Source organism: Hippocampus guttulatus, chromosome 10, assembly GCF_054856545.1.
Source record: "Hippocampus guttulatus isolate MCC_2025c chromosome 10, RoL_Hgut_1.0, whole genome shotgun sequence".
Lineage (NCBI taxonomy): Eukaryota > Metazoa > Chordata > Actinopteri > Syngnathiformes > Syngnathidae > Hippocampus > Hippocampus guttulatus.
In genome coordinates, this window is record NC_141270.1 from 15,421,772 (window position 1) to 15,447,738 (window position 25,967).

The 25,967-nt window shown below is 42.5% G+C and overlaps 1 protein-coding gene across 1 annotated transcript; it reads right to left on the bottom strand.

Moving 5' to 3' along the window:
* Nucleotides 1-3,862: 3,862 nt before the first annotated feature.
* marchf5 (membrane-associated ring finger (C3HC4) 5) lies at nt 3,863-25,831 on the bottom strand. The gene is made up of 6 exons (XM_086122442.1): nt 25,431-25,831; nt 19,663-19,865; nt 9,206-9,336; nt 7,682-7,865; nt 5,146-5,312; nt 3,863-4,996 (listed from the first exon to the last, which is right to left on the bottom strand). The coding sequence occupies exons 1-6, from the start codon at nt 25,472-25,474 to the stop codon at nt 4,880-4,882; spliced, it is 846 nt and encodes a 281-aa protein (XP_085978568.1). The 5' UTR covers nt 25,475-25,831; the 3' UTR covers nt 3,863-4,879.
* Nucleotides 25,832-25,967: the final 136 nt, after the last annotated feature.

Below are 25,967 nucleotides of genomic sequence, written 5' to 3' on the forward strand. Positions count from 1 at the left end.
GGAGTGTGATTTTGAAGTACTGTTCCACCCTTGCAAAGGCGAGGCAGTCATTAAGGTGAGGCATCTAATTAATACTTTTTCTCTGCTTTGTCACACGGTTAATTGTTCAGAATTGAATAACACTGAATAAACGAAAGACGTAACCAAGTGACTTTTTCATGTCCAAGGGCTCAATTTGTTGAACTTGGAAGGCTATGCGGATCCAGAAATGTGACCAAACGTGTGAAATTGGTCTTAATTGCCATTATCTGTTGGAATCCAGTCTTTCGCAGTAAGTCAGTCACCTCATAGTACATCTTTATTCACATCTTTGGGTGTGCTCCAACCAGCACACCTTGCATGCTTCAGAGGAGCAAGGCGTGGTTTCCACCTTTTCAGGGTCTCTCAGTCATTCATAACCAATGTGTGTGCGTACTAAGGCACAATGTTGATGCAATTTGGAACAAAAGAGGTAAATGAATGTTGTGATCTTTCTTGTTCTGTTGCACACAGGGGGGAATGCATTTAATCTGTCTTCATTGACATGAAGCATTCAGCGATTAAATACTTTTGAATTGCATCATTGGGGGGGACAAAACAAAAAAAGCACAGGCCGTACCAGTAGGTGCCGATTCCATGGCTGCCTTAGGGCAGATGTGCCATCTCTCTCTGGCATGCAGGTACACTGACATGCACCGGTGTGTCATACCTCGTCACAATGAACTTTTATTTTGTGGGTCGCATTGGAAGTATAATGCGAATCTTTGATGTGTCTTCCAACCACAATCCTCATGATTGACAGGTGGGAGGGGACATTTGAGTGCATTGGACAAGAAAGCATCACTTTTTTTCTTTTTAACTTGGCTTGCGACTCAGATGGAATTGATCCAGCAATTATTGACGTGCTTTTGGTTAGTATAGCAACGCTATAGTTGCCTGAGAGATGATTTCAGTATTTGATATAATTAAGTTATACATTCGCTCTGCTGACATAATCTTGACGTTAGTTTTAATCCATCCATTATCTACTGTTTATCCGTAGATGGCAGCAACTTCAGCAAGGAGGCCCAGACTTTCCTCTCCCCAGCCACTTTGTCAAAAACGTCCGGAGGGATCTCAAGGCATTACCAAGCCAGCCGAGAGACATAGTCCCTCCAGCAAGTCCTGGATCGTCCCGAGGGCCTTCAACATATAATTCGAGCATCTTAAGTAAAAAGAACTCAGCTATACCTTATCAAATGTTCCGTCCCCAAAAAGGTTTTTTACCTCCAAGCCGTGGCTGCGGAAAGCTCGGCCCCAGTGAAGAAGCTTTCACTCTTCACCCACAGTTTTATGAATTTAGCAGTAAGCTCCTTGCCCCTAAAGACATGAGTAGAGGTAAAAAATAATAGCGGCCCAATGGCATTTCATGTCTGGCTCTCACGCCGTATTTCATGCCCCGAAAAAAAAATTGCTGCAGGGGGTGCGGATGGATGGTTGGATGACATGTCATAGCATGTTGAAGCGTTCGCACATGACTAATGGCCATCCATGAACCAAAATTCTTTTGTTGGGTTGGTTGGGTAACGAAAGTAACATTGGTCAGATGTCACAGTTGACGCTAAATGACTCCTACCCTACCGGAACACCCGAACACGTTTTGACGGGTTGAACCTGAAAATTATCTTTCTCAAATTTACATGCTATATTTAGGAAAACAAACAAACAAACAAACAAACAAAAGCCTTTCTATACGTGTACTGAGAATCTTAGCAATGAACTACACTTATATAACAGATTCATATATAGTAATTAAACGTGTGTGTATATTTATTCCTTTTTATATGCAATTTATATATTTTTGTAACTACATTTTTTAGCCTCCTTTTGATGACCGCAAGTGATTCACACGTTTTCAATTCATTTTCATAATTATTGCGGACATGGACTCCTTTAACAGAAACATGCATTTGTTTTATCATAGTTATTGTCTTTTTAACTTTTTTAATTCATCAAACTGGTAGCCCTCCGCATTTATCAGTAACCACCTAAACCACCTTTTAGGTTCAAAAAGGTTGGTGACCCCTGCTCTAGAGGTTAAACTGATGTCACTCATTTTGAACAGATCGAAGTTAAGTACGACTCTCACTAGTGGTTGAACCTAATGTGAACTCTGGTGTGAATTTTTAGATTAGCAAATATTTGTGCAATTATAAGCCATTTATCAAGACAATTGTCATGGAATTCAGTTCATTTAACTGTACAGTAATCCCTCGTTTATCGCGGTCAATGGGGACCAAAACCACCCGCAATAAACGAAAATCCACGAAGTAGCAACCAATAAACATATTAAAAAAATAATAATTTAAGTCTGCAAAAAGTCCGCAATTTTTTTTTCATATACATGGAGTATAGTACAGTACTGTATATGTTGTTCTATGTGACTCGCTGTTGTTTAATAATAAAAAACAATTATTATTATAATAATTATAATAATAATACTTTTTTCTTTTTTATGAATATGTTTGAAAAAATCCGTGATGCACTGAAGCCACGATAAAAGAACCGCAAAATCGCGAGGGATCACTGTATACCTTTCATTGATACATTAAACATGGCCCACCCTTTACATTAAAAGTGCTCCAACCACAACTCCGTCCTCTTGTGTCATTTCACCCCTCCATTTGACACATAATTGGGTATAAAAGGACCTTCCCTGAATTGAAAGGCCAAAAACCAACATTGAATCCTCGTGACCTCCGATACCTCAGGCGGCACTGCATGAAAAAACGAATGAATCAATGAATAAAGCATACCACCACATGGAGTCAGGAACAATTCAGAAACCCAATGTCAGTGAATGCAGTTCGGCGCTACATCTGTAAGGGCAACTTAAAACTCTAATATGCAAAGCAAAAGCCATTTATCAACCACACCCAGAAACACCACCGGCTTCTCTGAGCCCAAGCTCATCTAAAATGGACTGATGCAAAGTGCAAAAGTGTTCTGTGGCTTGACGAGTCCACATGTCATATTGTTTTGGGAAATTTGGGACCTTGTGTCCTCTGGCCCAAAGAGGAAAAGAACAATCCGGACTGTTAGGGACGCAAAGTTCAAAAGCCAGCACCTGTGATGGTATATTAGTACCAATGGCATGGGTAACTTACACATCTGTGAAGGCGTCATTAATGCTGAAAGGTTTTGGAGAAACATTTGCCGCCATCCAAGCAACGTATTTTTCAGGGACGCCCCTGCTTATTGCAGCCAGACAATACCAAATCACACTCTGAATGTGTTACAACTGCGTGGCTTCAAAGTAAAAGAGTGAAGGTACTAGACGGGCCTGCCTGCAGTCCAGACCTGTCTCCCATTGAAAAAGTGTAGCGCGTTATAAAGCGTAAAATATATCAACAGAGACTCCAAAATGTTGAACTGCTGAAGCTGTACATCAAGCAAGTATTGCTTGCTTCATTGGAATTGGGTTTGTCAATACATCCATAATATTTATATTATGATTGTGATGTTTTACAATGTCAATTTTCTCGACTACTTCACAAGCAGAAATGTTCAACTTCCAAAGTTTCCGAATACACCAGAATTACTGTGCTGTGAATGCAGAGGGTTGTGAATTCGGGTAGAAAGTCAACTGCAATTTCAACCAAGTCTGTTGGAAAGTTCCCATGTTAAACAACATTGGAAAGCGCCTTCCCGCCTCACAATTTTTTTTTCCGATTTGAAAAAAAAAAGAAGAAACCAAACAATAATTATTTCTAGGGAGCATCTAACTGCAGCTCAATATACATCTCCATTCTCACTTTCTACCCAGACCCAACAAGTAGTACTGTACAGTCCCTGACGGGGACATGACACGGTGTTCATTGGTAAATATTACAACACATCAGCATTTGTATTTGGAAAAATACATTTATTCACACAACAGATACCAAAAGACTGAAATGAGACACTGTGAGGGTGCAGGAAAAGCTCACCAAGTTTACACATGCAGTTTAAATATTCCCAAACAGTGTCTTTTCTTTTCACAATAAAATAACATGGTCTGAGTCTCCTCTGAGAGAAAAAAAGCAACTTACAGCATTTGTAGCCATAGCTCCACTCTCGTGCACTTTCGTAGAAAATCAAGCAGTTAAACCTACTTGTGGTAAATTTGTACAGTTGACCCGATTCACATTCGTAATTGTTGCTGTTGGAACGTTTGTGACAGTGGTATTGGATGGAGGCTGCATGGGAAATGAGTGAGCCGTTTGAATTATTCACAAGTCCTGAAGATACGTGTGCCATTACAACATTCATTGCATGCCCCCACCCACAATAAAAAGGTTTCATCGTATCCTTGCTTTTCCCATGGGATCAGCATGTCCATGTTTGCCTGCCTCCGGATAAAAATATTTAATTTTATCAGGTGATTGTTTTTATGAGCATTGCAGACAATCAAAGGGAAGGCTACCAAGGCTTTAAAACAAAAAAGGTTTCTTCACATGTTCTCTTGGGAGCAGTTTGAGGAGGAAAAGCATCAAGAAAGATTTCTAGCAAGTAAATCACTTCATGCTGCTTTGTTGTGTTTGAACACCAATTCTTAACATGTTATTTATCGGTTATACATCCCAAACATGATGGTGACTCCAAAGAGAAGCAACGCAAACACTGGCAAAGGGGACTTTTCCAGTAACTGTTCTAAAACAATTATAAAAAAAAAACCCCACTGCTGATGTGTGTACACATTCTGTAGTGTGTGTGTTTGTTGTGTGTTGTCCATTTTCAGCACACAGATGCATCAAAGGTTTAAAAACAAATGTTGGCATGTTGGCAGGATTCCGGCGATATGTCGTCATTTGTGGGAGGGTGACACCAACTGATCACCCCCAAAACCTCTTCCACCATTGGTCTGCATCTGCTCGGGTTCTCAGGCTTCTTCCTGCTCAGGGAAGTTGAGGATTTTGCGGTGAGCTTGCCTCATGTACTGCTGCTGTTTGAAGTACACTTTGAATGCCCCCTTGATGGCCACGAAGGCGATACCTCCCTGTGTGAAGGGAATGGTATGAGGACATATTGACATTTTTATAGACCTCATCTTGTCTGTAAGCAACACCGTCACATGAAATGGTCTTTTCTGTGTGTGTGTGTGTATGTGCGTGCGTATTTGTGTGAGACATTTGTGGCTCCACGCACCAGGATGGTCCTCTGCAGGTTGGAGTTGACGCTGCTGAACATCAGCTTCCCCACAATGGTGGCGATGGTGGGGAACACTAGCGCGCCGCACAGGATACGGGTGGCGGAGACGTGATCGGCCAAGGGGCTCGCCTCGGCCGGGATACGAGGGACCGGGCAGCCGATTCCTGTGGAGATATACGCAATGGATAACTGAGCTTGAGGTGTGATGGCACTGACGGTGGATGAAATTACAGTAAAAGCCTGTTAACCACCAATAGGTAAAAATCAATGATATAGAGAGACCTAGCAAGGCCTGTCACGATAATTACTATATTGACTTATCGTTCGTAGTTGGACTTGACTGCACACACAGCCTGGGCTCTGGTAGCAGTTCCCTTGACAGGGGTTGGACTCTTTTCCACTCTTGCGTTGCCCATGATAGGAGGCACAGAGGACGTATGGGCATACCATTTGTCGCCCGGCTCAGTGCCTGTACTTTGGGGTTCACCAATGAGGGGTGGGGGGGGGGGGGGGGGGGGGTCCTGACTGTTGTTTGTGCCTATTGCACCCAACAGCAGTTCAGAGTACCCACCCTTTTTGAAGTCCTTGGATGTTGTGGTAGTGAGTGCTCCCTCTGGGGTCACGACCTCGTTGCCCTGGGCAATGACAGTGAGACCTGTTATTGGTCTTCGGTGGCCATCGCGGATTGTCCATAATGAACGCCATGTTCAAAAATAAGACTGTCCATATGTGCACATGGCACCAGGACACTTTCTGCGGTTTGATGATTGCAGTCGCACGTTTTAGACACGAGGGTGAGGAGAGGAGCGGCGTTGGCTCCGATGATAGGGGACAAAGCCGATCTGACCTGGCACACCCAAACGTCAGAAATCCCTGTCATAAAGAATTTCAATTCACACCGCTGGCAGAGCTTTGCCCTGTTGTGGGATTGTCCTGGTTGACACACCTCTGCAACATGGCATGGACATTGGGGTGTCTCTGGATTGGCAGACCAGGGTGGTGGTCCCTCTTTTTAAGAAGGGGCACTGGAGGGTGTGTTCCAACTACAGAGGGATCACACTCCTCAGCCTCCGTGGTAAGGTGCATTCAGGGGTGCCGGAAAGGAGGGTTCATCAGGAAGTCTCAGCTGTAGAACAGTGGACCAGCTCTTCGGGGAGGGGATCTGGCTTTGTAGCCTCAGTATTTCATCTCTGCTTTTGGCAAACGATATGGTACTGTTGGCTTCTTCAAGACGCAATCGCCAACTGCAACTGGAGCGTGTCGCAGCTGTGTGTGAAGTGGTTGGGATGAAAATCAGGACCTCAAAATCAGATACCATGGTCCCCAAGCGGAGGAGTTCAAGTACATTGAGGTCTTGTTCACAAGTGAGGGCAGGAAGGAACAGACGATTGACAGGGGGATCAGTCCAGTGCCTGCTGTGATGCGGACTATCGATGCATTTGTCATGGGGAAGGAGGAGCTGAGCCATAAGGCGAAGCTCTCAATTTACCGGTTGAGCTACATTCCTACCCTCACCTATGGTCACGAGCTGTGGATCATGACTGAGAGGATGAGATCCTGGATACAATAGGCCCAAATGAGTTTCCTCTGCAGGGTCTCTGGTCTCCACCTTAGAAATACGGTGAGAAGGTCAGTCATCCGGGCCGCTGCTGCTCCCCATTAAAAGGAGCTAGGCTCGGGCTCCTGGTTAGGATACCTCTAGGACGCCTCCCTGGTGAGGTATTCCAGGCATGTCCCACCGGCAGAGGGGACGACCCAGGACTGGCTGGGGAGACTATGTCTCCAGTTAAATGGTTATTTATTTACATGTGTGGTTGCTTACATTTTATTCTAATATGGTTGTAGGTTTTTTTTTCCAGAGTCAATTTTATCCATACTTTTAATCTTAGATAATTTATTAGTCAACATTTCAATGAAGACATGTAATATTCTGGAGGATTGAAATTCAATTTCTCTTAAAAAGAGTGTACTTTAATTATTTTTGCACTAACATCATCACTATCACACAGTGACATGAAAAAAAAAACGTATCGTGATAGCTTCTGGGAAAATAAATCATCCTGAAAAATGTGTTACTGTGACAGGCCTAAAAAGAAATAATGTAAAGCTTGTCAGTTTCAAATACCTTGCCTTTGTCGTGTATTCAATTAAATGTAGTTTGAACATGATATGCAAATCATTGTATTCTGGTGTTACTGTTTTAACACAACACCCCAACTTCAGTGGAATTGGGTTTGTTGTTAAATCATCTCTCTTTAAATCATTTAAACTTTTTCAAACACATTTTAATGTGCACCCGATCATCTCGTCTCACTATCACCACCAAGATATGGGAGACTATTGAAGAACGTCATTTTAAGAAAACTTGCTTGCACAGTCCTCGAATGAAGAATCAAGGGTGCCTGCGTTAAGCTGTTTGTCACTTGTAGTCAATTTGGTAATTCGTCAGTAACGCGGATGCACTTTACATAGCGGAAGCCACTCGACATCATGATTTGCACTAAGGAGGAAAAAGAAAAATGGGCATGCTAACCGGGGAATATGCTGTTGAGGATCTGTAGTTTGTTGGAGTACTTCCTCCACAGGCGTAGGACGTAATCCTCCCAGCGGATCATCTTGCCAAGGATCAACATGACAGGGATGGTGGGCAGGCCAATGAGAAGGAAGAGAGGGTCGGCCCGCTCCATAACATCGAGACCCTCCTTGTGGCCCACCACCTGCAGATAGGACAGAATATTAATCACATCATACCCCACCAGGCATTTTCACTCCGCTTTCATGATTGTATTGTGATTTTTTGTTAATAACAATGGTCAAAAGCAAGTCCTACTCAGAGACGTCTATGTGTCCCTCAAAGTACTTTGGACATCGATTTCAAATATGTCTACAGTGGTACCTCTACTTACGAAAATTCATATGAAATTTTCAATTCACGAAACGCCTCAACAGGAAAATATTGCCTCTTGTTTGAAAGAAATTTCAAGATACGAAAGGTAAAAATACAGGATGGGCTGCTACTCACAGCTCCGAGTTTACTGAACACAACATACTTATAGATGCGCTGCCATTGGCTATTACCGAGCATCATCCTGGCATCCCATTGGCTTCTACCGTTTGTTTGTGTAGATAGAATGTGTCTATCCAGCGTCCTCATCATTCGCCCCTTAGGGCCATGAGGCGCTCGGGTAGTTTTAGGTAAATGTGAATCACCCAGAAAGTGTTCACCAGTAGGGTGATCGCTCACTATACTGTTTGCCTTGGACATTTTCGAAGGGTTGTTAAAAGCCGACAAAAGCAAACCTCCTTGGATCAGTTCTTTACAAAATGTCAGTCAAAAAGCACTTCTGAGAGAGAACATGAACTAAAGAGGGCAAAAAACAATGATGATGCAGTTAAAAGTTAAATGACCATCATTTTTATTCTTTATTCTGTTTTTTACATTATGCACAACTCTCATTTATTGCGCAATAAAAATTTTAACATTTATTTGTTACATATTTTGAGACATTTTTAAGTCTGAATTTTTGGGGGGGGGGGGGCTTGTAACGGATTAGGGCATTTACATGGAAAATGCGTCTCTCCTTACAAAATTTTCAATTTAAGAAATTTCTTCCAGAACTAATTAATTTCGTAAAGTGAGGTACCACCGTACTTTTTTATTTATTTTTTGGTAGAACATAAGGTTTTTCAGATATTTTCATTTTTTTGTTTTTCAGTTTGACCGATAAAAGCTGGCGCAAAACAAATTTTACCATGCGATGTAATTTATAGTGATGACCTTTCAGAAAAAAAAATCTTTTGCTGAACCTAAACTTTATTTTATAAACTTATTATTATGAAAACCTGATGTGGTAGAGAAAAAACACAGGCAGATACGGAATCAGTGCAAAAAAAAAAATCATCTTGCAAAGTTTACTTGCATCTCTGATTCAAACAAAATGTAAACATTTGTTGACCAGTCGAATTTGAATCCTAATTTGACAGTTGGCCTGCATCATTTTTAAATGGTGAGTGAAAAATATTAAGAAGTTGCTTTGATGGAGTCCCTTGGTCAAACCTGCATGACAGTGACGGCGCCGTATGTGACGGCGGTCCAGTATATGGATCCCACCATGATGCCGGCGGCTGCGAAGGGTCCAGCCTTGGAGATGAGCCGGTCGGCCAGGTCCAGTACGTAAACCACAGGCCCTGATGGGAGACAAACATCAAAACTCAAATCAGGAATATCACGACATTATGGCCACTTGCACAATATAATTAGCAAGTACAAGTACAAACTATGAACAGTAAATTAGTTTGTAAATTAATAAATGTCTTCATATTAGTGGGGCCAAATTGCTACTCCCAAGTGAACAGGAGCTTGTACAGTGGAGTAGGCATTACATCTGTTTCAAAATATTGACAAGTCTGAGGATGAATTGCTCGGTTGAAACACAGTGAGTTGAGTCAAAAAGTCCTCCTGCTACGGCCAAGAGGAGCTGTGTTAAGTTTCGTAAAAAGGTTGAGAGATGTGATAGTTTTGACATTGTGGGCAGTACATGCCAGACAGTCGAAAAAAATAAAAATTATCTAATGGTGCTTGTTATCATAATTCACCCATGGAACAACGATTAATAACGATTAAGTTATTGTCAGCGCGCAACACAGCACAATCCGTCAAAATGACCGCTCTGGAAGGTCTCAGTTTCAAAATCCTGGTCGTCCTCATGTTACATGGAGTTTTTGCAATCTCACCTCTTGCTAGCCTTTTGAAACTTCCTAAGTGCCCCCCACCCTTCCAAGACTCCAGCCATTCAATCTTTCAACGCTTGAGTGTATTTGTGTGTCTTATTTTGATGATAAAGTTGTTATTCCTTACACCCTTTCCCTGCCTGAGTGTTTGTTACAGAGCCACAGCTGAAGGAAAACGGGTCGGCCTTTAATGATCCGCCAACAGGACCGAGAGAGACGCAAGCATTTATGTGCACTGACAGCCGATTTTGTAATTGAGATAATTAAAAAGGAAGGTGCTTAACTGCAGTGCTTCAGCACCATGTGTGTGTTAGGCTGCCTGTTCTGCAGTTCTGTGAAGTCAAACACACATAATGACTGCAGAGGATGAGGGACCAAGGACACGTTGTCCTCTGAGTTGTGTTGTGGGCTCCCATTGGCTCTGCAGCAAGTGCCGGTGGTATTGCTGCTGTACAGGAATACGACTACTCGTCGACTCACTTCCACCGCTCCTTACGCCACACTTCTACGGCAATAAACAAAAGCTGGCTGAATACAAAAGATGATATGTGGCTGTGGGGCGTCTGTGGACATGAGATAAGGTCGGCAGTAACCCTGTGGGTGACCCCCCGCAAGGCCTCCTTCACCCCCTTCCAACACACACGCACACACAAATATATGAATAAATTTGTAGTTGCTACAATTTTCTGGTAGAAGTGGTGCATTACCTGACAAAAGCAAAGATGCCAATGTTTCTAGCCATAATTGTATAGAAAGTGAATTTGATAGCCTGAATGATGAGTGATAGGTTCCTATCATCTCTTTCAATGGTGTTGCTTTAAGGAAACTTCTACAGACTGAGCTGACACAAAGACACCAATAATGACTGAGATTGCTGTTGCATGTCAGTGCTCTGACAGGTAAAATGCACCTGTGATCTTTAAATGGCATTTATTTTCATCAGAGAGCGTGAGTGCAGCTCATGTGCTCTATGTGCAATTTTGCAATTTTTCTTTACTGCTAATGAGTGATCATTCTACATGCCATACGTGAGCCATTATCTAATCAACAAAACGCCCTCCATGAGACAGATCCTGTCATAATTCATGACTTTAAGATAAGAACACCTTTATTAGTCTCGCAATGGAGAAATTCCCACTTCACAGCAGCAAAGTAATGAAAGGAAGAAGTAGAACAACAAAATATAGGAGCTGCTGGAAAGGCAGCCACTCTTGCGGCGCCATTTTGAAGTCAAAATAACAAAAACAACACAACACAACACATAGGACACAGACAGTCGCGCAATCTTCACCACTTTTCTGCATACACTTTGTTGTCTGAAGCAGTTATAGATGAAAGAGGAGAGGATCAAAGTGTCCTTTCACCAGTGGATCAGAGACGTGAACAGAAGCAGTATCACACTACTCTCTGTTGAGCCGTTGATGAGCTGATTTATCAGCTCAGACCTGACCCAATTGACCTCCATTACCAATTGAACTCCCCATTACCAAATTCAAAGTGTTTCTGACGCCAGACAGTACATTTATCCAGCTTCTCTATTTAAAATCAAAACATACTGTCGATCACTTACAAAAAATGAGCCGATTCAGTAAAAAATGTAAAGACAGCGGACCAAATGAACTCTCCACGTTTGGAATGCAAAGGATTTCGTCACAAGAAAATGAAGCCATGAATTACAAAGATTATTTATCATTTCTCGTAAGGCTTGAAAGATTAAATAGCCAGACAATTTAATCAGACAGTATTAGCCCTGTTCTGCCTATTAATTCATATCTGTATTGTTGTTGGCGTTAAGGGACAGAAAATGTATAGTCATTTATTTTTTAATTGGCCAATTAACTCATAGAATGCCAGCCATTTTAGAGCGACTTCTTTTTTTTCCCCAAGAGCCACAGAATATTGTGTTGTATATTTACATCGACTCTAACAAATTAAAGATTGAACTTCTTTCACCGGAAAGTTTGACTTTTTTTCTGTTCTCTACTTATCCATTGTAGAACATGGGTAAGTTTGAAGAAATTTACCAGGTTTGCACAAAATCCTGACAAAAATTGCTTTTCATGTAAACAAACATCAAGCAAAACAATGACTTTGATGGAAATACTTTTTTTTCTTCTGTGGCACCTCTAACATCTGAACAGTGATTTCATTGTACAAAATCAGCGAAGTCAACATTTCGGAATGCTTTTGACCGCAAAATAATATTAGCAAATGCAAATTATGTAGCAAATGATGCCAACACACCAGATGTGGCTGTTCATATAACATAGTCATCCTCGTCAGATCCTGATATTTCTTTTCATCTATGACAAATACAGACTTTGGCTAATTATCACAAAGCATACTCTGTGACGTCGATACATAAATACACTTCAGATCGACCGACAGTTTGCTGACTGTGCCTGCGCCGTCATGATAAAGTGCAATTCCCCCATTGTTAACAGTTAGCAAAAGGAGGATTTTCAATCTAAAATAGTACACCACTACTCTCTGTTAGCAGTTTCGCTCATTACCACTCAAGTGCTTTCAATTAAAAGGACTGACACATCAGACCCATATCAACCCCTCCCCTCCCAAAAAGTCTCAAAAGACATAAAATGACGTTGGCACCAAATGTTTTGATTGTAATGGACAACTTAAGTCATTCTTGGGAATGAATGAGTCGATCGGTTATCTAAATTTAATTCCGCCAAATACAGGAATTTGTAAAAGAAAAAAGAAAAATCACATCAGGAAGCCCTAATTTCTAAAGAGGGGCATTAGTGACAGTAGTACGTGAGTAAAGTGAAAGTACACGGAGTATAAAATAATAAAGACCCTAAAAAGGGAGCGGAAAAATAAATAAAAAACATTAAAGAATAAAAAAGCTGATATGGGCTACAGTTCAAGGCTAGTCACTCCAAACACTGACTGGGTACACTGAGCCAGGCTTTTTTGAAACCAATTGTCTATTTTTTTTTTTTACTGCTAGGAAAACAAGAAAATACGAGTTCTGAGTCTCAGTCACACAATCAGTCTGCCTCCCTCCCTCTCCTCTTTATGCTACACATGACGACGCACACACCTGTGCCATAATGAAACTGCCGCTGGTGTGTGAAGAAAAGGGCGTAGAGGCGCATTTCTCTGACTTTCGTCATGACTAATTAGAAATGTAAAAGCTACTTTTACGTGACGCCACATCTATACTGAGTGCAGAGCAGGGAGCGCAGGTATCTTGCGCTTGTGCTGCCGCCAAGAGTACGGTTGTCAGGGAGGTGGAATAAAAACAAAACAGACTGTATGGAAAGAGTTTGTCGACATGTTGCAGGAACACAAGTGCCGAAGCTGCATGAGCAATGTGCAGAAAAGGACTGGTTAGCACGTCCGCCTCACAGTGCAGAGTTGCATTCGATTCATGGTTCGATTCCTGATCTGATCTTCCTGTGTGGAGTTTGCAGTTTCTCCCCGTGTCTGCGTGGGTTTTCTTCGGGTAGTCCGGTTTCCTCCCACATTCCAAAAACATGCATGGCAGGTGAATGAAACACTCTAAATTGTCCCAAGGTGTGAGTGTGAGCGCAGATTGTTGTTCATCGATATGTGCCCTGCGATTGGCTGTCCCACGCCTACTCACTCAAATTATCCTCAAATGAGGGTAGTTCGAGCGTGGGGTTTTTTCTTCTCCCCCTCTCCCTCCCTTGTTTCTTTCTGACTTTCGGGTTGAGTGAACGCTGGCGCGTTTTGGCTGCCGCTGCTCAACCCGTATTGTTTTGTGTTTTTTGTTATTGTAAAGTGTCCTTGGGTGTCTTGAAAGGCGCTTATAAATAAAATCTATTATTATTATTATTATTATTACTGCCCGAAGTTAGCTAGGATAGGCTCCAGCACTCCCGCGGCCCTTGTGAGGATAAAGCGGATTAGCAAATGGATGGATGGTAAATATGAAATATCGTCATGTTTATTAAAATATGTTTCCTTCGCGTCAAAGTCATGTTAATGATTTTTAGCATTGCAGATATGGCAGGGAAAATCAGCCACTCGCAAGGACAAAAGCAGATTTCAGAGGAGAGAATTTAACACAAGAGGCCGTTAACTCATTCAGTACAAGCCAATTCTAGACCTCCCTTTTTTTTCTTCTTTTTTTTTTTAACCCTAAGTCTTGGAAAAATTGGGAAAAAAGTATCTGGGGTTGAACGTGTGGAGTGTGAAAAGACAAAGATGTCTTTGGGAGTTAATGAGTTAAAATGTAATAATTCATGGTGGCGACAACAGGTGGAAATTTGGTCTGAAACACTGGTGATAGTGAGGGCCGTAATGCAGGTGAGGCTACGTAAATCCATTTCCAATTCGGAGCATAATGCAAATTCAATGTGCACGTGACTGAAACATGTTTTTTTATTCCTCTTCCCACGTCGTCTTAAAAACGCATGATCCAGTGGCTTTGGCAGCTGTGACATCATGCATTTACTTGGCTCAGGCATGCTGAGAAAGGCACGCACTGTTATTTATGCCAAAAGCATTGTGCCCTAACAAAGCACGTAATGGCAGCCATCAACCAACTACAGCAGGGGTAGGGAACTCCGGTTCCTCGAGAGCCATATCCTGCCTGTTTTAGGTCCCTCCCTACTCCAACACACCTGCCTGTTGAGGCCTGAACAATTGAATCAAGTGTGTTGGAGTAGGGAGGGACCTAAAACCGGCAGCATCTGTCTCTTGAGGAACTGCAGTTACCTACCCCTGAACTACAGGCAGGGCACGTTAAAAAGACATGAGGTGACGGACATTCATAAAGCAGCAGAAGAGAAGTCGGATATTAAATGTGGTCGTACCTAAAAACAATAATTAAGTGACAAAAACTAAATATAGTTTCGATTGATTTATTTTTTAATAGAGGACACTGCAGTGTGCTGTTGCAGCGCATGCATCGTCTTGGGAAGAGGACGTCAAGCCACATCAATACTTACCTGTATTAATGACTACCAGTAAGTTCATCTTTGCAGTGTGAGATTGGAAAAAATACTCGGATTTTGTGGTACGCTGTATTCATGATGCCACATGAGTACAACATATTTTGATCCATTTTTTTTTGTTGAATAAGTCTGGAGTACACAGCTGCTGATGTAATGTTCATTGTTAATGCATAGTTTTCAAACGTCTACCCTTTAACATGATAGTTTTGAGTATCAGAATTCTTGATTATGAATATCAGTCAAAATAGAAAAATGAGTTCCCATGATGTTTACGGAACCCAAAATTAATTACCGTGGTTTCCCATTGGGTAATCCGACGGAACCGAAAAACAGTTACGGTGAATTTCCAAAATCCTCAGGCCTGTACAAGGGTGCATGTAAAATGTTTATCCCTAAAATAAATCTAAAGCTAATTGTGTACATTCGTCACTGAATTATCCATCAGTCATTCGAATTTTATTTTCAAAGAACAAGATGCTGCAACATGAGCTGGCCTCAAGACAATGTTGCCTGCAGGAGGCCTGGAAGGTTCATTTATATTTATAGAGCCCAAGGCTGTGCTCTCACTCAATCAAGTGCTGGAAGACGGTTAAGCTCACTTGCATTACTCCAGTAAATAACCCGGTGCCTGTGATATTTAGGACTTGACTGCAGGCTTGCTATTTTAAGAGAAAGTGTAAGTCATCACGATCAATTGGTGCAGAGGTCCTGGAGGAACTCAAAATTACTGCTTTACGAATTGTAATGCTGACAAAGTTGCTTAAAGCTCTTATTTAAGATGAGCGATAATGTTCAAGCCTGACACAATGCTACAGTATCCAGTCAACATTCTTCTTTGTGATTTTCTTCTTTTGTTTTCTCAGTCAGTACATCGGTACCACCCGCCAGTGTTCAGACTGAGACACCACAGCTTGCGTTGAAATGCCACTTAAATCCAAGACACTCTTATTACTTGAACCACTATGTGTCTCCTGATTGTCATCTTTGTTTACAAACTGGAGATTGGTTTATTTTGAATGCGAAAAATGTATATTGAGCAGATTTTGGCAAGTTTAGTGAGCTTGGGCCTGCTTCACATTGACAAGTCTGGATAAATAAAGCTTTCGGTTTTTTGAACCATCAATCAGAAAAATACCCAAGTACTAGCCGCTGTAAAAATTGAACAGCCCACCATTTCTCATAAGGTTTAAAAGATATATATACAGTAAAAAAATAAAATAAAAAATTCTCGTCTCACCCCCCTCGGGTGGTGTCCGTCCCTCATTCAGCTCAGGTACTCTACCAGAGGCCAGGAAGCTTGAGGGTTCTGCGCAGTATCCTTGCTGTTCCCAGCACTGCACATTTCTGGACTGAGATGTCCGATGTTGTTCCCGGGATCTGTTGCAACCACTCATCTAGTTTGGGGGTCACTGCCCCGAGTGCTCCGACCAATACAGGCACGACTGTCACCTTTACCTTCCAGGCTCTCTCCAGCTCCTCTCTGAGCCCTTGGTATTTCTCGAGTTTCTCGTGTTCCTTCTTTCTGATGTTTCCATCACTTGGGACCGCTACATCCACTACAACGGCTTTCCTCTGCCCTTTATCTATGATCACGATATCTGGTTGGTTCGCCATTACCTTCTTGTCAGTCTGGATCTGGAAGTCCCACAGGATCTTCGCTCTGTCATTCTCCACCACCTTCGGAGGTGTTTCCCATTTTGACCTTGGGGTTTCCAGTCCATACTCCGCACAGATGTTTCGGTAGACTATGCCAGCCACCTGGTTATGGCGTTCCATGTAGGCTTTCCCTGCCAGCATCTTACACCCTGCAGTTATGTGTTGGATCGTCTCAGGTGCCTCTTTGCACAACCTACACCTTGGGTCTTGTCTGGTGTGGTATATCTGGGCCTCAATGGCTCTGGTGCTCAGGGCCTGCTCCTGAGCAGCCAGGATGAGTGCCTCTGTGCTGTCCTTCAGGCCAGCCCTCTCTAGCCACTGATAGGACTTCTTGAGATCGGCCACTTCAGTTATGGTCCGGTGGTACATCCCGTGTAGGGGCTTGTCCTCCCTTGATGGTCCCTCTTCCAGCGCCTCATCTTCTGTTCCCCATTGTCTGAGGCATTCTCTGAGTACGTCATCTGTTGGAACCTTCTCCTTGATGTATTCATGGAGCTTGGATGTTTCATCCTGGACAGTGGCTCTCACACTCACTAGTCCCCGGCCTCCTTCCTTTCGGCTTGCGTACAGTCTCAGGGTGCTGGATTTGGGATGGAACCCTCCGTGCATGGTTAGGAGCTTTCGGGTCTTAACGTCCGTGGTCTGAATCTCTTCCTTTGGCCACCTTATTATTCCTGCAGGGTATCTGATCACTGGCAGGGCATAGCTGTTTATTGCCCTGGTCTTATTCTTGCCATTGAGCTGGCTTCTTAGGACTTGCTTTCCTTGTTGCCAGTTCGAGGTTGCCATTGGCTTGTGGTATACCGAGGTACTTGTAGCTGTCCTCAATGTCTGCTATTGTTCCTTCAGGGAGTGAGACCCCTTCAGTGTGGACTACCTTTCCTCTCTTAGTCACCATCCGACTACATTTCTCAAGCCCGAATGACATCCCGATGTCGCTGCTGTAGATCCTGGTTGTGTGGATCAGGGAGTCTATGTCCCTTTCGCTCTTAGCATACAGCTTTATGTCATCCATGTAGAGGAGGTGACTGATTGTAGCTCCATTTCTGAGGCGGTATCCATAGCCTGTCTTGGTGATTACTTGGCTTAGGGGGTTCAGTCCTATGCAGAACAGCAGTGGGGAGAGTGCATCACCTTGGTATATGCCACATTTGATGGACACTTGGGTAAGTGGCTTGCCATTGGCTTCAAGTGTTGTTTTCCACATCCTCATCGAGTTCGCAACGAAGGCTCTTAGGGTCCTGTTCACCTTATACAACCAAGCATTCAGTGATCCATGTATGTGGCATCGAGTCATAGGCTTTCTTGTAATCAATCCAGGCTGTGCACAGCTTGGTACGTCGGGACCTGCAGTCTTGTGCGACTGTTCTGTCAACCAGGAGCTGATGTTTGGCTCCTCTGGTATCTCTCCCAATGCCCTTCTGTGCTTCGCTCATGTATTGATCCATGTGTCCACTTATCTTAGCCGCAATGATGCCTGACATGAGCTTCCATGTTGTGGAGAGACAGGTTATTGGCCGATAGTTGGATGGGACTGCACCCTTTGAGGGATCCTTCATGATCAGGATCGTTCGCCCTTCGGTTAGCCATCCTGGGTGAGTCCCATCCCTCAGCAGCTGGTTCATTTGTGCTGCTAGGCACTCATGGAGTGCTGTGAGTTTCTTTAGCCAGTAGGTGTGGACCATGTCCGGGCCTGGTGCTGTCCAGTTCTTCCTATCTGAGACTCTTTCCTGTATGTCTGCCACTGTTATGGTAACTGGGTTCTGTTCAGGGAGGCTGCTGTGCTCCTCTCTCAGGGTCACCAGCCATTGTGCACTGCTGTTATGTGCAACCTCCTTCTCCCATATGCCTTTCCAGTACCTTTCAGTTTCCAGTCTTGGTGGGTCAGCTCTGTTGTTAGGACCCTGCCACTGAGCGTACACTTTCGCAGGTTGTGCTGCGAACAGCCTGTTTATTCGTCTGGCCTCATTCTCTTTCGTGTACCGCTTTAGGCGGCTGGACAAGGCTTGGAGCCTTTGTTTGGCAGTTTCGAGTGCTTCAGGTATGGTCATCTGGATGTACCTCTCGGGTATCGGCCTTTTCATCACACCTCTCTGGGCCTCCGTCAATTGACTCACATCTTTCCGAGCCGCCTTGATCTTAGCCTCCAACCGTCTCTTCCATGGTGGGTAATGTATCTCATGGCTTCCATGGTTGCTCTTATAGCCAAGCATCTCAAGGATCACTGATGCTGAAGCGTATATCAGCTCATTGGTTTCCGTGATCGTTACGGTAGGGATCGCCCTCAGTGCTGCATTCACACTTTCCGTGAGACTTTCAGGTGGTACTTCACATAGCCGTTGTAATCGGTTTCTAGGTTGCCCAGCTTTCATTCTCGCCATGATCTTAGCTTTCAGGTCAGTTGCTGCCTCGCTCAGCATTTCATTCATTGGGGCTGGCCTCCCAATCTCATCATCTGCATTCATTGGGGCTTGCCTCCCAATCTCTGGTATGACCTCCTCCTCTGATCTGGCAGCCTGGGGCCCTTCACCATGGAACCTGCGTTGTACCTCATCAATCTCAAGTTGTGATAGCAGTTGCCGTTTGTGGATGTTGGAACACTGAGCTACTAGTTGTTTCGTGGTCAACCGTGACTGTGGGTTTCGAAGTAACCATTTCGCCCACATTCTCTGCATGTAACCCCTCTGACTAGGGTTGCTTGAGTAGAAGCATTCCAACAGAGCCATGTTATCGCATCTCGCCCATCTCCGCTTTGTTCCAGTAGCCCATTTTTCATCAAGGTGCTCTGGTTCCCCAGCACCTGACGCAGACCTTGTTTGGCCGGGCGACGTCTGAGCCAGCATGTCATTCATTTTACTGTCTCTCATCATTGTATGAGGTAGGCATTAGCGTGAAGGATCTTGCCCAAGGACCCACACTGGATGGTGTTATGTGCTCATTTTTGCCCCAAGCGGGATTCGAACCGCGTCTCCCGTATGCCAAACCGATGCCTTACCAACTGAGCTATCCAGCCGCTCACAGTATATATATATATATATATATACATACATATACACACACACACACACTCATGGCAGATAACTTTTGCAATCAACGGCTTATCAAAGGTCTCATCTACAATTGGTAATCCTGCAGCTACTTTCCCCAGCCCCCATTGGCTCATTTTCAAAGTGCCACTTACCCAGTTTGGGAAAGACAATGAGATACTCTGCATTACACTGTGGACAGGCTACGCGTGCTGTACTATTGCCACGCTGCTTCTCATCCACCCAGCGCTGTAGGCAGGCCTGGTGGACCCACTTGGTGGAACCCCGGCAGCGGCATGGACGCACCCACTCTGCTGTGCGGTCATCTTCGTCTGTTGCAAAGCATACCCAGCAACTCCTAAAACACATAAATGACGAGAGGTCTGATGAAAACAAAGCACAACCTGGAATACATAACATAGCCATAAATGTCAAATTGATGAATGCATGCGCTTGTCAAGATCAATCGATGAGGTAATTAGACAAGAAATGACACTTGTAGCATAGAAATATATGATCCTAGCATTGCAAAAAGACACCGGGTATAAATTCAAATCTTTGACACCGCCCATTCAATCTCATGCATCCAGTTTCACATTTCTGAGAGCTGAGGTGCTTGATCACTGATGTGTCATGATGTGTGAGGGAGGAGCACCTTCCTTCAAGCAACAGCCACAGACTACACTTTACATGATTGGAAATGCATCCATAGATTCAAAATTGTAAACATTTTGGAATTGTTTACACATAAGAAATGATCATTTCTCTCAGCGGAAATTCTTTGAAAATACATAAAATAGTAAGTCCCTTCTCAACTAAGTAAATTGAAGGTTGTGGGAAGCCTAATTGATTTTTGTCATCAACTGCCATCTGTGGTTTCCCAACTGTTGAATACAACACAACCATGCAGGTGATTGTAGTTTTACACCAAAAGTGGCACAGCTGGCTCTCTACCCAGGGCTCTCGTGTGCACCCAATTTGGGTGCCCACGCATAATTTCACAGCGGTGCAACAGAAAAAAAAACCTGAGGTTGCACTATGCGCAACCTGCCTATGAAGCATGGAAAAAAGTCTGCTAACTTTTGCACCTAACTTTAATGCTGGTGCAACCACGTGCAGAAACTTGGTGTCCTGCTACCACATGTGAATTTGAGTCAGATGGAAACTTCAAATCTTCATTACTACTTTTTTTTTTTTACTCCATGCGACGAAAATAATCAGGGTGAAACAAATCTACATGTAATTCAAGTACTTGGATTCCAAAAAATGCTTGAGGCATTTTTTTTCTGCCTCAAGGGCCCGCTTATTTACATGCATGATGCAAGGAAGAGGTAGTCAAGCCAAGAGGAGCAGCAGTTGTTGATTCTATGCATGACAGCAACACTACAGCAACTTGGTGAGAAGGCCAACTTCAAAATAAACCAAATAATATACGAACTTCAATGCCTTGGTACACTTTGCTGTTGTGAAAGCGCTATATAAATCAGCATGTATTGTATTGTATTGTACTTTTATTTTGAAGTTGTTCCCAGCAGCATGTCACAGCATAACGGATAACTTCATTCGTCTTCCGTACTAGAAAAATATTGCGTTTATATTCCTGCCACAAACTGTTCCTACAGACGTCAACATCACAATGGCATCCTGAAAACAAGTGCAATTGCTTTAAAAAAATAAAAAACAAAAACCTCATCACCAATTATCGCAAACCCTTGATTTCAGTTTTTGCTGAAGTAATTTCAGGGATTTATTTTACTTAAAAGGTAGTTTTGAGTGTAAATAAATTAAATTGGCATTTAAAAACGGATTTTTGCATTTCCTTGGGTTGTGTCTGTTTGATATTAAAAAGGGTTAGAGGAACTGAAATCGTGTGAGATGAATCTGTAAAAAACAGAACTCAGGACAGGGGAAAATACTTTTTTACGGCACTGTATTTGAGAGTCAATCATGTTTCATCAATACATCCTACTAATCCAATATTTCATTTGTAGTCACTCTTTTTATCATCATGGCATGCTATCATTTCAAGAAAATGCTGGAAATGCTGCAATACTCTGCAGGTTAGAGTTGTGTTGCCCTTCATCTGGCTGAGCTCAGGAGAAATGAAACTGAAGAGAAGCAATAGGAAGAGAGATGATGAAGGAGAAAGACATTGCGGCAAAACATTGGGGACAAGAATGTCACATGCTGTTAACCTCATTTTTCACTCAATCAAAAGTGTCTGTCTTTGTCCTGTGCTGTCTTCAACACAGAGGTCCCCAGTCACTGGGCCGCAGCCTGGTACAGTTACGTGGGACATTTGATATTGGGCCGCAAAGGCTGAACATTGACAAGAGTCTGAAAGAAGTTGATGTTGAAATTCAGGCAATTCCATCCGTGCTATATATACTGATCAAACCACTCGTCTCTGTCACGTGATGTGATCGGCAGGAAAGACGACAACCTAGAAAAAAAAGCGGTTCAAGTCGCTTTGGAGAGCATCTTAAGTAAGGGTGATATGATGATACAAAGGATTAGAGCCTATCACTTGAAAGAACGGAGCTTAATCAATTTGGATGATTCTCAGGCACAAAGTTTGTGCAGTCTAATAACGTGGTGACGCCCTCACAAACGAGGCACTGAAACCTTCAAATCCGCCAAATGAACACTAAATAGCTCGCTTCCATTTCAAACAGCCCTATCTTTGTGAAATGATTTTTTCTGCAATGACAGCAAGTAAAACAAAATTACGCAGTCGAGTGAGTTGACAGAAATTACACAATCTGAATGTGATGGGATCTGCTGGTAGGAAAAAACAAAAAACAAAAAACAAGTATAGGGCTTCCACTAATTACAATTAAATTCTACATAATTATGTGTGTGGGGGGGGGGGGGGGGGTCTCTTTATCTTTTTCCTATGCCGAAATCCTGCTTTACATGAAAATTGATTTTGTGCAATATATTGAAAATCCTGGCATATTTCTCATTACGAATCATACATTAGCTTGGAGCGTCAAATAATTTTGGGGAATGTGACATCGGCCTACAGAACAACTACCAGGCAGTTGTCGTTTCCATGTTCTGACTTCTATTACAGTGCAGAAGGTTTTTGTCCACATGATGGTATGGTTCCAGTATCTGTGTTAAAACAAAGCATTGTATTACGGCACAGTAGAGAAAATATTAATATGGCCAATGACAAAGACAGTGGAAGAATAAATTTAGCTCTCATTCACTAAAAGTTTAAGATCATAAGTGAAGATTGTGAAATGTCCAACAAAGGTTTCCTCACATTTTAGTTGTGAAAAACTGAATTGCACGAGTGACCAGACTGCCTGAGACAGGTCCAGATAAGAGCTAGTGGAGTTTTATGTTTGTAAGTGATAGTAGCTAAGTATACAACAGTCAAAAAGAAAGGGAACATGATGTACAATTTCTTGCTATCACTTGACAAACATGACCGGGGTCATTGCGTGTAGGTATACGCATGCTATAGGTACGTGTTCTAATAATTTGGAAAAAACAAAGTGTTTCCTTTGTGTGTGTGTGTGTGTGTGTGTTTGGAATGTTTCGCCTACAAATAATGTTAACAACATAATGCCCATACATGTGCAAAAAAAACAAAACACGAACATGCATGCCAGGCCAGTTGTAGAGGATGTCACGAAGATATTACAAAAATGGGTTCTATGTATTAACATATGTTGGTCTTACCCCAAAATGTATTTTTGGTTGACAAGCACAATTGTCTTATATTATCTTCACACATAAAACACGTGGCAGGTGGTTTTCAGTTTTGACACACACCAAAAAAAAAAAAAAAAAAAAAAAAAACACACACTTCGAAATTCTATTTTGACACGTTTTTGTTTCCAGAGTCTAAAGTGGACGCTACAGCTTCGTGTTTGCTTTCAAAACTTAGCTTGTAGCAGACATGTGCACATTTTCAGCATGACGTCTCTGATCCACTGGTGAAAGGACACTTTGATCCTCTCCTTTTTCATCTATAACTGCTTCAGACAACAAAGTGTATGCAGAAAAGTGGTGAAGATTGCACCACTGTCTGTGTCCTATGTGTTGTGTTGTGTTATTTTGTTATTTTGACTTCAAAATGGCGCCGCGTGAGTGGCTGCCTTTCCAGCAGCTCCTATATTTTGTTGTTCTACTTCTTCCTTTCATAACTTTGCTGCTGTGATTCGGAAATTTCTCCATTGCGAGACTAATAAAGGTTTTCTTATCTTATCTTATCTTAAAGCACTGTTGACATGTAAACCAACTGTCTTAATGACAGTTCATTTCCATTTTGCAAACAAATAAATGGGCTACAACAAAACTCAAAAGGTTCCTCCCTTTGGTAAATGCTTTGAGAAGCCTCAAGACACAAGAGGCAGTGTGTCAAAATGCATTTAAGGAAAAATTTAACCAAAGTAGCTGTGGCTTTTGCCGAGTACTGCATTCTGAGCGAGGATTTCAGCACCTGCTCAACACCATCGACCAGTGAAGAATTAAATTCTGGCCAGACAGGCATCATGATAATGCGGACACATCTCTTAAAGTGGCTTCATTTTCAGGCATGAAAAAAGTCGGGTAAAAAATGGGAGAAATATTCAACCATTAATATTTAAAACAATTAAAAGCAGTGATCTGATGTATTCTAAGAGATAAAAAACAAGTAGAATTAAAATAATATTTATACTGTATCTCTTTCTACATGGACAGTAGTAGGCAGTGTGGGGGTGGGGGATAAATAACATCAGAGATATCATCAAAGCTGCTTTTACAAAGCGCAATTTTACACGATTGAATATTAATACAGTCACGATAAGAAACACACGAGTCCATCAATTGGCTGCAAAGTAGGAGGAAGTGATGTAATCCCCATTCGCGAATCAGCAGGCAATGACAGCAAAGGAGGAAGAAGCGATAAACCTTCATTCTGAGAATCAGCGGGCGGGTTTCAGCTATGTGACTCTGTGGGACCAGCCAAGCGAGAGACGGGATTGTTTTTGATTTAGGAAATTTGAGAAAATGGAAGACTCTCTCGTCTCAGTCCCTAGCATGGAAATGATTCGGGGTTGACAAGACCGACAGCGATCGGATTAACATTGTAGAATGTGTCAAAACAGCTGCCGCAATGCATCGACAGATCTGTTCCTTCACAAATGAAATGGATTACGAGGACTGCACAAGCATGGTTTAAGAAAAACTAAAGTGTATTTGCCAAGGCAGCAAACATCCGCCAAATGGTCACCAGACGTTTTTTCTTGTTGCAAGGAAATTTTAAACATTTTTAAAATTCCCTTGCGACAAAAAAAGTACATGCAAACATCTGGCGTATCTGTATCGCGTTATAAAATGAACTCTATTGTGATATCAAAATGGTATTGCACCACTCTACATTCATGTTTAAAAGTAATTATTGGTGTTCTGTGCAGTGTGCAGTCTGCTACTATGAGTGTCGAGGTTGTGTTTCATTTATTGGAATATGACTGTGAAAGTGGAAGTCTCTACCCACCACAGTGAGTAATAAATCAGATGTCAAATTCGGAGGATGGCTGAGAACACGTCAAGCTGAGTCGTGGAAATTGAAACTTTTCTGTTTTCCCGACTTTATTTCAGATTACATGTGGCTAGGCTCAAATGAAATCAGTCCTTGCTTAACACAGAACTACAATCTTCAAAAGCCTTGAATGCGGATGAACAAATATATAAAGATAAAGTATAGGCACGTGTAAAGAGCACTACTCTTGACAATTGCAAAATAATTCGTCAGTAAGACACACCAACACAATTTGGAGTTTCAATAACCTTGGTTAAAACTCTAGTTATTGCATTAGCAATCATTAATCGTCAGCTGTCCATGGCTAACAACAACCGTTGTGATTTTGCCATTATTGTATATAATGGTACGTAGCTTGCATTAGCATGCTAGCCATACACTCACCGATCAAGATTCTGCTGCAAGATCACTGCATCTTCATCCGCCATTATCGAGAAAAGAAGTGTGTCGTTTCGACGCCGTGTTGGTGCAGCCGATGACTTAATTTGAAGATGAACATAAAAACGAAAAGCCCGTTAAATGACGGGCACCAGGAACTGGCTCTAGCTAAACTAGCTATGGAGGCCTTCGTGTGACGTGAGTTGCGAGCTACTATTTTGAGAAAATCTTTGTATTCCGGGTCATTGCGCGTTATCTATCTCTCCAATGCACTCCGCGCACTACCACAAATATCAAACATTTTTATTTGGGCTCAGGACAGTTCGTCTGTCACTGATATTACCACATAGTTGATCGTTGTGAACGTCCGACTCCTATCAGATGACAGGGGGCGGTGACGCAGCTCAGGGCAGCACGGCCATGCGTTATTACGTCATCGAAACGAAGCGACATCTTTTGCGCCCCGAGATGGGAAATGTAGTTTATCAACTGCATTTGGCAATGGAGCGAATTATTTTATATCAGCTGCTTTGTCGCATTTTT